Here is a 15,400-nt window from a genome sequence, read left to right on the forward strand (position 1 = left end):
GAATCCAAGTTAAATGACATGTCTATGTATTTTTTCTATTTCTTATTCTCTATTATCTATTATCTACGTAGAAAAATAAAGTTTGATTGTCATTTTTAAAATATTTTTTAAAATTATAACTTCAGTTGTGTTTACAATATAAATAGATAATCTTTTAAGAAATTATTTTAAAATATATCTTTATTTTTATTAATCATTTTTGTTTTACTTGCATCGAAAAATGTTAATATGGTTAGCACATTATAAAATCCGTTAAAATTAATAAAATTATTTTATTTTTTTTATTTATTTATTTCATTATAGAGCAACATTAGCTTATATATTCATTCAATATTTTATTTTTCTATTTTTGGACGAAATTTATATTTTTCTATAGGATTTTTTTATATATATAAATCAAATAACAAAAAAATACTATGATTTTAAAGAAGTATAAAAAGAGAAGAAGATAAAAGTTGATAATGTAAGGATAGGATAGACAGTTATAAAGTAATTAGGCAAAATGAGGGAGAATGACTATTTTTCAAAGTTAAGGGGGGAGTTTGGCTTTTAAAGTAAAATTAGAAAACATAATAATTTTCACACTCGTAAATCCACCTATTAATTTAAGAAAAAATGATTAATTTTATAAAAACAACAACAACAATATAAACTAAATACTATACCCTAGTCCTAAGCAAATTGAAATTGACTCCATGAATCAAAGTTATTCATGTGCTAAAAAGTAGGAGTGACAATTGGGTGAGTTAGGTCAAATTTGGACAGGTCATAGTGGGTTAAGACTTAAGACAACAATCGGTTCAAGATCTAATCCAATCTGAATTTGCTTAGGTCAAAACGGATTGAGTCAAAATGAGTTAGTTAATGAATAACATTACGGATCAAGACCTAATTCAACCTAATTTTACTGAGATTAATTATTTTATTTGTTCTTTTAAACTACTTTAGTCTTTAGTACCTTATAAGATAAAATTTATTTTTTCAGAATATACATCATATTGTATATGAAACAAGGTGAAAATGAAACATGAATGAGATAGAAGAAAGTAACCACTTGTTTCTTTTCTCTTTTCTTCATTAATTATTTGGACCAATTTAAATATGAAAATATGTAGTAAGCTAGGGGAGTTGTCATGATGATACTTTAATAATTTGAAGAATTAATTGCAAAGAGATATATAGTAATTCTTAAGCAAGAATACATAATTCACCCACTCATAAATTTAATCTACCTTTACGAGCCATAAATAAATTGATAGGACTAGTCAAATTGAACTTTATTTTTGACTTTTTGTCAAGTTGATATGAAATTATAATCCTTTATCGAACAAGTCAAATATTACAAACACACTTAGAATGAACACAAACAGGCATCATATAAATTAGTAAAAAATTGTTAGGAAAAGAAGTCAAATAATCAAAGTCAAACATTTCTCTCTTATTTTAAAAAAAAAACTGAAATTTCCAATCCATTAATGTCATGGCATATTTTTTAAATTACAAAGTCAAAAAAAATCTTTTTATTTCATAAACTTCATGCTCAAGAATCACATAAAATGAAAATTTGGAGTATTAAAATATGATTGGTTGAAATAGTAACCCTAAAATTAATTCGTACGTACGAAGTGACGTATTTTCTTCTTTTTTTTGTTGCCCTCTTTCTGTCAAAATTGAAAAATAAGAGAGGGATGGGTTCACAAAGCCTAAAGCATGGTTTGTATAAATAAAAAAAATAAAAAATGAATTCACTTCTTGACCACTTGCACTTTCTAGAAGTTGACTTTTTACTTATTATGTTATGCATTGATTCATTACATTATTTCTTGCGTCAGAAATAACAAAAATACATTTCTATTTGTAAGGAATTAATAAATAGAATAAAATAAAAGAAAATATGTTATTTTCCTTAAACATTCTAAACTAAAAGGAAACTATCTATTTGGTAATTGATTTAGATTCTAGAGTTAGACATAAAATAAATGTTCTAAAATATTTCTAGACTAAAGAAGAAAGTAAATATCCTACCATTAATATAAATCTAGAAAGAATGTAAATCTTAACACATTATGCTATATATAAAGTGAGTACTCTATATATAGTATATACTGTATATATATAGATAGATAGATAAATATAATTTTAGAAGTTGACTTTTATTTTTAGTAAATATATATAAACCATCTTTGGTGTGACTTTTAATTGTGGTCCAAGTTAAGCCAGCCAATCCACTACAAATTACAAATGTGCTACAAATTAAGTGGAGAAATTTGAACATCCCTTCAATCACCATTAGATTGTAACAATCAAAAGACACATATGATGATGAAGGCCTTGAAGTTTCTTATGTTTAGTGCAATAACACTCGCACTTGTCTCGTTAATTTTTGCCTCCGAATCTGACTCTGACTCTGAGAATAATGTGTTTGAACCAATTAGTATAGCAGGATCCCAAGATGTCCTTTCAAAAGCAGAGATGATACCATTGAAATTAGGAGCATTTGGAGCAGAAAGTGTTGTGTTTGATCCAAATGGTGAAGGGCCTTATACTGGAGTTGCTGATGGTCGCATTATTAAGTGGCTACAACATAATCAAACTTGGGTTGACTTTGCTGTCACCTCTTCACAAAGGTAAATTTAATTATGCCTTCATTTTCTAGATCTAGTAATTGTGTATCTTTACATTGTTTTTAATGCCCAATAATTATTCCTTCCTCATATAAACAAGCACTTCATTTCTTAATAAGATCAATCCTTCTTTTGCAAGCTTGACAAACAAACTAGGCAGCATTTCCCTACTTCACCACAAACAATTCTATGGAATTCATTAAAGTTTGAAATGTGTACGACATTGTCCTTACTGGTATTTCACCCGATTAGGTGTATCCTTCAGGATTCAACAAGCTTTTCTAATATAAAACTAGAAACCAGAATCTAACAAAAATTAAATAAAAAGAAAACTCAACACAATAGAATATTGAAAAGAGAAGGAAGAATATTTATCTTTGTTCTTATCTTCTTACTATTTCTCTGGAAAGTCATTAAGGCTATTCAATCTTTTCTCAAAAGGAAAGTCACTAAGGTTATTCAATTGTAGAATCAATTGCTTGTAACAATTGTTTATGGGAAGAAATATTTCTATTTAAAATATAAAACTTGTTTTTCCAACACTTTGTTTCTTCATCCATTTTTACTTCTTCATGTTTGACTTGATTAATATTATTTCGATTGGTACTTAATAATATATAAGAGTAATGTAGTAATTAAATTATCTCTTCATTTTTCAAATCAACAAGGTGGATGTAGGGATTAATAAATAACACAAGTTGGGTAGTAAAACCAACTATCACTATATTAGATATAATAACTACTCCCTCCGATCCTTTTTAGTTATTATATTGCGCTTTGATTGTGTTGAAGGGAGAATTGTAGCCGGACTTCTGCACCTGAAATGGAGCATGTATGTGGAAGGCCATTAGGCTTACGATTTGATCAAGAAACTGGGGACCTTTACATTGCTGATGCCTACTTAGGCCTCCAAGTTGTTGGCCCAACTGGAGGATTGGCTACTCCACTAGTCCAACATTTTGAAGACCATCCACTTCTCTTCACAAATGACTTGGATATTAATGATCATGACCATGTCATTTATTTCACGGATTCAAGCACAATCTACCAACGCAGGTAATTAATTAATTGATGAGAGAAGTACAAAAAATATCTCTAAACTCGGCATGAATTATTAGTTTCGTCTATCCCTGAACTATTGATAGTCTTAAAAACATTCATTTACTTGACTAACTGAACTTAAGGCACAATACATAAATATGTCATTTTAACTTGATTTCAGCTGACATGTACTACCTCCAACTTTGAGTGTATACAAGTAGACACTCAAACTTGTACAAAATTGAACAAGTAGACACATACATCTTACATGGCGTCCTATGTGACAATCCACATCCTACATGGTGTCCTACGTGTAATATGTCACGTAGGACATGTGTACCTACTTGTTCAATTCTATATAAGTTTGAGTGTCGTGCACACTCAAAGTTGGAGGACATAGATGTCAGTTGAAGCCAAGTTAAAATGACACATTTATATATTATGCCCTAAACTTAAATACACCCCCGATCTTGCAACATGAGTAAAATACACCCCTAAATACTCGTCAAGTTTAGGAGTGTTTTCAACACTTCTCTCTCAACATTTTATTAAGAGTCTCATGTTCCTACAAGAGTTTGAAATCACTTGCTATGTAATGTGACAGATCAGGGGGTGTATCTAAGTTTCATTAGTCAAATAGAGAGGTATTTTTAAGGCTGTCAATAGTTTCGAAACGAAACTAATAATTTGCCTGAGTGGTTTCAATACATATATACATATAAGAAGGTAACTAACTCTTTACCAAGTAATCAAATATATATGTAGGCAATTTGTTAATGCTACTGCAAGTGGAGACAAGACAGGCAGACTGATGAAATATGATAAATCAACTAAACAAGTAACAATACTACTACAAGGCCTTTCTTTTGCAAATGGTGTAGCCTTAAGCAAAGACCGGACCTTTGTCCTAGTAGCCGAAACTTCAGCATGTAGAATAACAAGGTATTGGCTTAAAGGTCCCAATGTAGGAACACATGACATATTTGCTCAACTCCCCGGATTTCCAGACAACATTAGAATGAATTCAAAAGGGGAATTTTGGGTCGCGTTGCATGCAAAAGCATCACCACTTGCCCGACTCATAACATCCAATTCCTGGCTAGGCAAGGCGTTGTTGAGGAAATTCAATTTCCAGCAAATGCATAACTTGTTGGTAGGAGGGCAGCCACATGCTACCGCTATTAAGTTGAGTGAGGAGGGAGGAATTTTGGAGGTTTTAGAAGATGTTGAAGGGAAGAAGTTAAGGTTTATTAGTGAAGTTCATGAGGAGGAGGATGGAAAGTTGTGGATTGGTTCTGTTTTGATGTCTTCTTTGGGAGTTTATCAATTGTTATAACGAAAATTTTCACTATTTTATTGAGTTAGTAAATGATCAATCCTCCTTATTCAATATTTGTACTAGTCTAATCAATTAAGTATTTGTTATTCCAACTCAATTTGCTATATATACTTTGGTTAGGTAGTTTTATAAGGATTCATTTGGTGTAAAATAATTGTGGTATAAAATTGAATATATTAACATAATATGAAACAACAATACATGGATTAAATATCAAAAGACAATTTTTTGGTTAAATTTTTAGTAGTTCAAAGAATTATTAGATAGTGAAGCTATCATTTAAGTTTTTTTAGTTTTTTTTTAATCAAAATAGAGTGAATGAAAATATTATTGAATCGCGATCGGAACAAAAAAGAATCAAGTATATCGATTAATGTTCAAGTGGTACGAATTGTCCATCAATAATAGTTCATTAACATTCATTGATTTAGTTAGACTACGAGTCCGTTTGGATTGACTTAAAAAAAGTAGTTTTTAAGTATAAAAAAATCAAACTGAAATGACTTTTAAGTCAAAAAATAAAAAGTAGAAAGAGACCGTTTGGTTTTTAATTTTTTAAAAGTTATTTTTAACTTTGACAGACACTCCTAACTTATTTTAAGTTATTTTTATATTTGTCAGACACTCCTAACTTATTTTCCGTTTGGATTGGCTTAAAAAAAGTACTCCTAGCTTTTAAGTCAAAAATAAAAAGTCAAACTGAAATGACTTTTAAGTCAAAAAATAAAAAGTAGAAAGAGACCGTTTGGTTTTTAATTTTTTAAAAGTTATTTTTAACTTTGACAGACACTCCTAACTTATTTTAAGTTATTTTTATATTTGTCAGACACTCCTAACTTATTTTAAATTATTTTTATATTTGTCAAACACTTTCAGAAATAAAAAATTGACTTAAAAATTAGTTTAATCAACTTTTAACCCAATTCATACACCCTCTCTGAATATTAGTAAGTACAACATACTTTTTCTGTCCAATTTCTTTCTTAGCACGGAGAGTAATTTGTCCAATTAATCTTTACAAAAATAATGAAGGCTATTTTTATTAAATTTTGTTTATTGGTCCTAAAATGCAAAAATAACCCCCTTCACAGTTATTTTGAATTTCTACCGTGATGTTAGTTTGATTTTTTGGTCGATTGGCACATTTTCAAAGTGCAAGTGAGATTATCAACTTGAAAAAACTTTTAAATTATTTTAGACTTCTATGATTTGTCTAACTTTATATTTGTAAAGTACTTCTATATTATATATAGATGTTATAATTGGGGCCGTTGTTAAGGTAATTTCACATTATATTTGTCTTGACTCCTTCCATATTCTAGGAAGTGTTGGATGTTATGGAAGCAGAACAACTAGGAATGGAGTATTTAGTATAGAAAAACTACGGATGTTAACAATTACAATCTTCAGAATACTCTCTCTTGGGGAATGTGCCAAAATATTCTCTCTTCTTTTTTTCCACACTTCCTCTCACCGGCCTGAAAGTTTCCAAAAATGACTCTTCTTCTTAACAATCATGGATCAAAACTCAATTTTTTCTTCGGGGAATAAGTCTTGTGAGTTATTTAGCTCTAGCAGAGGGCCAGATAGATGGTTCATCCTTACAGAAAGCAGCAGGCGGTTCAACAGTAGCATCAAAATCGATGATTATAATTTATATTGGGTTTGTGAAGCGCTGCATCAGGCTTCACTTGGTACAGGTAACAAATGCAGAAGATGGGAAGAAAGGTCCAAACATACACCTTTAGGGTGTTCCAAAATTTCAACAACAATGGGAGATTTTGTCACGATTCGAGCTTATACCCTGGACGTGGCCGGCACTCAAGAACCATTATTGGTCCCCAAGCGAACCCTCATCTTAGCTGACTACAAGCGAAAGACTAACTCAAGCACACATAAACATCAAATTGAAATAAATGTTTAAAAATAGTTTACTAAATTTCAAAACTTCGTTGAATATACTAAATATGAAACATAAGTTATAAATAAAATATCTGAAACTGAAAGACTCTCCAAAACTATCTATCTATGAAGCCTCTACTATACAAAGATGAGTGTCGGGACAAGACCCACGACTCCTCAAAATAACTACTACTACCAACTCATTAAACTGGAGTACTCCGAAAGCAAAGAGGTTTCACTCATAAGCACACAAGCGGATGAAGTAATCTCAACAGACTTTGTTGAGGATCCTAATAAAATGTATCTGCATCATTAAAAGATGCAGGTCGAATGACATCAGTACATTGAATGTACGAATATGTAATATAGCTAAATAACAAATAATCGAAAGAAAGGACTGCAATAGATAACAATGTACTCAAGCTGAATGTAAAGAAATAAATGAGTTAAATCATTTAAAGCTTTACAAAATACTTTCTCATCTCTGAACTCAACATAATAATTGATATATAAAAAATACACTTTAACTCTATTGGGAGATTCTCTAACAGACAACCATCACTATGAGATACGTGATAATACAACGTCTCGCCCACGCTGCCAGAACTATCATATACCTTGTCGGGGTATAGAACACATCAAACTAAGTGGATCCACTAAACTATGCTTAAAAAGCAATAAGGAATCATCTAAAAAGTAATGACCATTTACCCTATGTTGGCATACATAGTTTATGAGGACTTTGAGTTGTCAGAGCTCGTTCCCATATCGGTGCTAAATACTACTCCCAGTAATAAATACTCATGCTCATATGTTAAAAAACATAATTCTTCCTCTGATTTGAGATAATTACTCAAACTACCCTCTTAAAAGAGGTAACTGCTTTTGAAATATCTTTTGAACTCATAACTCATTTAAAAATCTCAGTTTCTCTTTTATCAATGTAAAAATTGATACATATGGGAATACATAGTCCCCTTATACTCATACTCAATTTATACTTGAAAACTCTTTCTCAAAAACATATCAAAAACATATTTTAATATGATCATTGAGGACTCGGGAAGTAATACTGCATAAACATTGATGGTATATCTAGATACCATACTGCTCATACATTGATGGCATGCTCGATTGTCATACTAATCATGTTTTAGAAATGCTTTCTCAAAACTCATCTTTACTTCCTCAAAAACTCCGTTTAAAACTCAAGTGTTGGCTTTAAAAAGTTTCTCAAGATTTATAACTCAATTCATAGGGTTCATGCGGAATTATGGACATGAACGACACAACTCGGGGATCTTAATAACAATACAGAAACTCAGTACTCAGAAATCAAGAACTCATAACTCAACGATACTACTCATCTAAAAAAAAATACTCAATTCATAGGGTTAATGCTGAAATATAGACATGAACGAATCAACTCAATAATCTTAATGAATAACATATAGCAATTCAATAATTAGGAATAGGATTTTAAAAAGAATCTGAAACTCAAGAACTCAAAATCAACTCATCTCAAGAATACTCAAATCTAGGGGTAGAATCCTAGATTTCTCTTTTACTGATTTGAAAGTAGATGTAGGGAATGAGGACGAACTAGTCCAACACTATGATAGCCTTACATACCTGTAAGAACAAGGTTCTTGAAGAATCTTGAAGAAGAACTTGATTAGAAACCTTGAAACCCTAACTTGAAGGAGAAAAATCAAGGAAACCTTTCTTGAGATTTCTTGAATTAGTTTCTTGAAACTCTATGGCCAAAGATTATGATTTTCATTAGTGATTCGTAATTGTATGGAGGAATTTGAGTTCGAAAGAATGGAATTCTTAGAGAAAGACTTACCTTGAAGAAGAATCTTGAAAAAGATTGAAAGAATCTTGAATTGAGTCTTTAAATTTGATTTTTCCTTAGGGTTTTGCCTTAGGGTTTGAGAGAGAAGAGAATGATGAATTAAGATATGAAATCTGACTGTTTTGTGTCTTTAAATAGACAACAAATTCGTTTAGAGTTTTCTTAGAGGTAAAAAGACAAAAATGACCCTTTTTAATGTTTTCTCGTTGTCTAATTCGTCACTACACTGTATCAGGTTACTAAAATGGTCATAACTTTTTACTCAAAACTCAAATTGTTGTGAAATTGGTGGGTCATTGGAAAGAAGATTCAAATACATTTAATTCGATAGGTTATGGGCCACGTAACTCTTTAATCATGTTTCAGAAACGCTTTCTCAAAACTCATCTTTACTTCTTCAAAAACTCCGTTTAAAACTCAAGTGTTGGCTTGAAAAAGTTTCTCAAGATTTATAACTCAATTCATAGGGTTCATGCGAAATTATGGACATGAACGACACAACTCGGGGATCTTAATAGCAATACAGAAACTCAGTACTCAGAACTCAAGAACTCATAACTCAACGATACTACTCATCTAAAAAAAATACTCAATTCATAGGGTTAATGATGAAATATAGACATGAACGAATCAACTCAAGGAGTTCGGAGCCAAAAGGGCAAGAAAATTAGCCAAAAATTCTAAAAGAGCAATAAAATTGAGTTGAGAACCAAAAGGGCAACATTTAGATGGTCTAACAACCGTCTAAATTAGGGAAAAAGGAGCAAGGCGGAAGTACGATGCGCCTTATAAGGCGCACGACTGGGCAACCTTACAAGGCGCAAGCCTCCAGCGCCCCTTTCCTTTTCCTTTTCTTTTTCTTAGTTCATGTTTTAGTTAGTTTTTTCTTCTTTTTTTAGTTTTTTAGTTTTTCCTTTTATTTTTTATTTTTTATTTTGAAGTTGTTCTTATTTATTTTGCATGTGATTTTTATTATTATTTTTTAGAAAATTATTAAAATTAAAAAAACAAAAATGAAAAGGAAAAACAAAAATATATATTTTATAATAATATTTTAAAATAAATAGCAAGATTTGGATATTTTTCAAACTTGAATTAATAAAATCTTACCTAAAAAAAATCGGATAATTTGCTAAAATAAAAATAAAAATCACATGCAAAATAAATAGAAACAACTTCAAAATAAAAAAAAAAAAAAAAAGGAAAAACAAAAAAAACAAAAAAAAACTAACTAAAACCAAAACATTAAAACATGAACTAAGAAAAAAAATAATGGAAAGGGGCGCAGAAGGCTTGCGCCTTGTTAGGCTGCGTAGCCATGCGCCTTGTAAGGCTGCGTAGCCATGCGCCTTATGAGGAGCATCGTGCTTTCACCTCGCTCTTTTTTCCCTAATTTAGACTGTGTTTGTTAGACCGTCTAAATGTTGCCCTTTTGATCCTCAACTCAATTTTGTTGCCCTTTTGGAATTTTTGGCTAATTTTTTTGCCCGTTTGGCTCCGGACTCTCAACTCAAGAATCTTAATGCATAACATATAACAATTCAATAATTAGGAATAGAATTTACAAAATAATCCAGAACTCAAGAACTCAAAATTAACTCATCTCAAAAATACTCAAATCTAGGGGTAGAATCCTAGATTTCTCTTTTACTGGTTTGAAAGTAGATGTAGGGAGTGAGGACGAACTAGTCCAACACTATGTTAGCCTTACATACCTGTAAGAACAAGGTTCTTGAAGAATCTTGAAAAATCTTGAAGAGGAACTTAATTAGAAGTCTTGAAACCCTAGCTTGAAGGAGAAAAATCAAGGAAACCTTTCTTGAGATTTCTTGAATTAGTTTCCTGAAACTTTATGCCAAGAATTATGACTTTCATTAGTGATTCATAATTGTATGGAGGAATTTGAGTGGGAAAGAATGAAATTCTTAGAGAAAGACTTGCCTTGAAGAAGAATCTTTAAAAAGATTGAAAAAATCTTGAATAGAGTCTTCTACTTTGATTTTTCCTTAGGGTTTTGCCTTAGGGTTTGAGAGAGAAGAGAATGATGAATTAAGAGATGAAAATCTGATTGTTTTAGGTCTTTAATTAGTCAACAAATTTGTTTAGGATTTTCTTAGAGGTAAAAAGACAAAAACGACCCATTTTAATGTTTTCTCGTCGGCTAATTCGTCATTACATTGTATCAAGTTACTAAAATGGTCATAACTTTTTATTCAAGACTCAGATTGTTGCGAAATTGGTGGTGTTGGAAAGAAGATTCAAATACCTTTAATTTGATAGGTTATGAGCCATGTAACTCTTTATATTCTAAGAGATATAGTCATTTAAAGTTGACCCAAGTAAAATCTTACATCAAAACTTAATCGGTAAGAAAATATTCAACTCAACTTTGTGCTAGGAGTTTTTAGTGACATTAATTGATACCAATATCATTCTCACACTTCAAAATTTAAATTTGTAAATATGGAAAATTTACGAATCACCTTATACGATCTTATTCACAAATAAAGAATAGCTCAAATCTTATCTTAAAAAATTTCGGGAAGTTACACGAAATTAGCAGTCATTATTCTAGAAGGAAGCTAAAACAGGGGATGTAGTAATATAGCAACAAAGATACAAGGTTTTCTGGGAAAGATGATCAATTCAAGATTTAATATGTTATAGATTAGTCTAGATCATATATTGATGCTGCAAGGATCCTGCAATGGCCAGCCGATGCAAGGTCTAACACTATCCCGGGGGCAGGAGGGTCAGTTCCATTAATTAAGGAACTCGATAATGAACACTTTCTCTCAAAGTGTCTTGTTGGAGGTGCGATGACCCTTTCCACCATAGCCCCAAGCCGAAAGTAATACAAAAATGGTTTGTATCAAGATGGCAAGTCATTGTTGGCCTAAAACTCACACCTATTAACCACAACCTATTTATGTTTGATCTTCTTTCCATACAAGAGGTGGACAGGGTCAAAGTTGGCATATGGTTCTGGAATGGCAGGAAGTTTTTATTGGAATGGTGGTATCCTTTGTGGGGGGCTAAGATGAGAGACCCAAGTACATAACAGAAGTGGATCAAACCACTGGGCATCCCCATTCATGCATGGACTCCAGAAACATTCAAATCCATTGGTGATAAATGTGGTGGATTCGTAGACATCAATAAAGACACAAAGCATAAGACACACTTCTATTGGGCTCGTATTTGCATCTGAATAACCACGAATAAACTGCCTGCAAAGATAGACATCGCTAAAGAAGATTGAGTCTTCGAAATTTTGATTTACGAAGACAACCATGCTAGCATAAGATCGACCAAAAATCCCATCGGTGGTAAGGAGGTTGAATAAAGTAACCAACCGTCTAACGTAACACCAACCTCAACTTTTTCAAAGTCCTTTGTCGACACGTCTCAGAGGCACGTGAGAGGTCATGATAACAACTTTAATTTGAAAATTGGACCATCAAATTGTCCACTAGATAAAAATAAGGCTGGGAAATAAAGTACAATTGGGCCAAGCTTTAGACAAAACCTACTACGAATAAAGGCTCAATTAAAAAAAACCCCAAAAAGCATAAAAGCTTTTAAAAGAAAAGACCATCTAGAAAGTGGTGGCCCACTAGCCAATGTCACAACAGATTTAATGCCCTATCTATATCGTTGTTGGTTTCAAAAAAAGATCAACTTCAAAGTTCAATGGTCAGTGCTCCATTGATTACAAAATCATGTCAAAACAATGCAAATTGCCCATCAGAAGCAGATGACGAAGCAGACTCTCATGAAGGGAAACCCCAACTACTTCACAATCCAACTCTAAATCTGGATTTGGCTCACGCAAATCAATCAAACTCACAATTTTCCCCTATTTCGATTAGCGAAGCTCTCCCTTTAACATGGTACAAAGGTGGGTCTGAAGCTCAATTAATTGAAAATCCCAATCTAATTGAGACTTCAAAGTGGACTAGAATTAAAATAGTCAAGGTATGTAAAGATTTCGGGGTCAATGCAACTGGGTTCGAACATGAACTTCTGAATATAATTCTAAGGATGGAGCAAAGAACACAATTCCAAATCCAACAATAAGAACCCAAACAACAACCTGAAAAAAGAAGAAGGCCAAAGGAGAAGGGGAGATCAAAAGATTGATATGTGGGATCAATTACGACAAAAGGGGACAACAGATTAATGGAACTAGGGTAGGCAATACAACTTCGATTCTGGATGAAAATAAAAATCCTAAGCTGGAATGTAAGGGGGTGAATGAGAGTAATAAGAAGAGCACCATCAAATCTCTCATTCAAAAATGGAAAGTCATTGTTTTGTGTTTGCAAGAAACAAAAGTAGAGAATTGATCTACTATATGAATACATCAACTATGGGTAATATGTAGGCTGACTGGAAACTTTAGAATCTGGAATCATAATAATTTAGGACAAGAGACAGTGGGTCAAAACAGACACTCTCTAAGGCTCTTTTTACATATCTTGTATGTTAGAGAGCATTCAAGAGGAGTTCAGATTGTGTTTTACAGGTATCTATGGATGAAATTGCTGGAGTTCAGGGGTTATGGGATGGACATTGGGTATTAAGGGGTGATTTCAACGTGTGCAGATTTGAAAGCGAGAAATTAAATTGCTTGAGAATGACTAGTGCCATGAGATGCTTCTCAGACACTATTCAAGACCTAAACCTGATTGATTTTCCAGTACGAGGGGTTCAATTTACATGGTCTAGGAGTGATAATTATATTTTGCAACCATCTAGAATTGATAGATTTCTCATTTTCACCGAGTGGAGTGACTTATTCAAAGATGTAAAACAACCGGCTCTTCCAAAAGTGATCTATGATCACAAGCCTATTCTACTTGAATGGGGAGACTAGATGTTAGCCCTCCATACTTCAAGTTTGAAAAGATGTGGCTTCAATAAGAAGGGTTTATAAATAAGCTGGAATATTGGTGGCAGAGCTGACTTTATACTACTTCACAAATTGAAATGGTTGAAAAGGGATATAACAAACTGTAATAGAGAAAAAATTGGCAAGGTATAGACCAGGAAAACCAAAGCTCTAGATGAGGTGGCAACATTTGAGTAAGCAGTTGAGAGTAGACAATTAATAAATTTGGAAATTATTCAGATGATGAACTTGAGAATTGAGCTTCAACAACTAGCTAAAGCTGAGGAAATCTCATAGAGACAGAAATCCAGATGTTTATGGCTCAAAGAGATAGACAAGAACACAAAGTTCTTCCAAAAAATTGCAAATTCTCATAGAAAGGGCAATTGCATAGACAAACTCAAAGTGGGAACTGAGATCATTAAAGATAAACAGAGGATAAAGTAAGAAACTTTTGATTTTTATGAAAGTTTGTACACTGAACAAGAACAATGGAGGCCGTCAGGCAACTTTGAGGGCATTCCATCCTTCTCAGTTGAGGATAAGTTTAATTTGGAAGCAAATTTTCAAGAAGAGGATGTATTGGCAGCTATTCAATCTTGCGCTCCCGACAAGACACTAGGTCAGATGGGTACATAATGGCATTTGATCATAAATCACGGGACTTCATCAAAGTTGATATACTTGTAGATATGAACCATTACCATCAACATTATTGGATGGTTGAACCATGCAACACTTTCTTCATAACTCTTATTCCCAGGAAAAAAAGAGTAATAAAACTCAAAGACTACAGACCAATTAGTTTAATTGGGAGTGTGTACAAGATCATAGCTAAGGTCCTGATAGAGGTTAAAGACAATTATGGGAAAGCTAGTCTCTAAACACCAGAATGTTTTTCTTAAAGACACACAAATCATTGATGCCTCATTGATTTCAAATGAGGTTCTTGATTGGAAAATAAAAAATAGAGGGGCGGGCATCTTATGCAAGTTGGATATAGAGAAGGCCTTCGATCAGTTGAATTGGTCATATCTTCTTTTCATCCTTGTTCGGTGAAAGATGGATCAAATGGATCAATTTCAACATTTCTACAGTTAAATACACAATTTTTATCAACAAAAGTCCAATTGGATTTTTCTCCCCAGAAAGAGGTTTGGGGCAAGGAGATCCACTTTCTCATTTTCTCTTTATACTTACAATGGAGGGTTTAAGCAGAATGTTAGACAAAGTCAAGCAATTACAATAGATGAATGGTTTTGATGCGGGGAACATGATCACTACAAACATTTCTCATTTGCTTTATGTAGATGATACTTTGATATTTTGTGAGGCAAACAATAGTCAAGTTCTTTATTTGAACCTGGCCCTTATGATTTTTGAAGCCCTTTCAGGTTTGCACATCAATATGCTAAAAAATATGATCTATCCTATTACTAAGGTGCTAAACTTGGAAGAATTAGCAGGTATCTTGGGATGTAGTATGGGTGAATTCCCAAAAACCTATTTGGGGTTTCCACTAGGTGCTAAGTATAAGTCAACAGCTATATGGGGATGAGTTATTGAGAAGTTTGAGAAAAAACTTGCCTCCTGGAAGATGCAATACCTACGATGGGGGACAGACTTACACTGATCAACAATGTACTTGATAGTATTCCCACATACTATATGCAACTTTTTCCTATTTCTGGCAAAGTGTTGGAACAACTTGACAAGATTAGGAGAGATTTTCTATGGGAAGG

General features: G+C 32.5%; 1 protein-coding gene across 1 annotated transcript; it reads left to right on the forward strand.

Annotated features, from left to right (window-relative positions):
• Positions 1 to 2,215: 2,215 nt before the first annotated feature.
• LOC102580669 (protein STRICTOSIDINE SYNTHASE-LIKE 10-like) lies at positions 2,216 to 5,096 on the forward strand. The gene is made up of 3 exons (XM_006340038.2): positions 2,216 to 2,627; positions 3,417 to 3,680; positions 4,431 to 5,096. The coding sequence occupies exons 1-3, from the start codon at positions 2,317 to 2,319 to the stop codon at positions 4,999 to 5,001; spliced, it is 1,146 nt and encodes a 381-aa protein (XP_006340100.1). The 5' UTR covers positions 2,216 to 2,316; the 3' UTR covers positions 5,002 to 5,096.
• The last annotated feature ends 10,304 nt before the right edge of the window (positions 5,097 to 15,400 follow it).

Source organism: Solanum tuberosum, unplaced genomic scaffold (genome assembly GCF_000226075.1).
Source record: "Solanum tuberosum cultivar DM 1-3 516 R44 unplaced genomic scaffold, SolTub_3.0 scf00016, whole genome shotgun sequence".
NCBI lineage: Eukaryota > Viridiplantae > Streptophyta > Magnoliopsida > Solanales > Solanaceae > Solanum > Solanum tuberosum.

Excerpts from the sequence above, each read along its gene's own strand:
- LOC102580669 (XM_006340038.2), top strand. The coding sequence starts at position 2,317 with ATGATGATGAAGGCCTTGAAGTTTCTTATGTTTAGTGCAATAACACTC. Across the intron at positions 2,628-3,416 it reads GCTGTCACCTCTTCACAAAG|GGAGAATTGTAGCCGGACTT; the intron begins GTAAATTTAATT and ends ATTGTGTTGAAG. Across the intron at positions 3,681-4,430 it reads AGCACAATCTACCAACGCAG|GCAATTTGTTAATGCTACTG; the intron begins GTAATTAATTAA and ends ATATATATGTAG.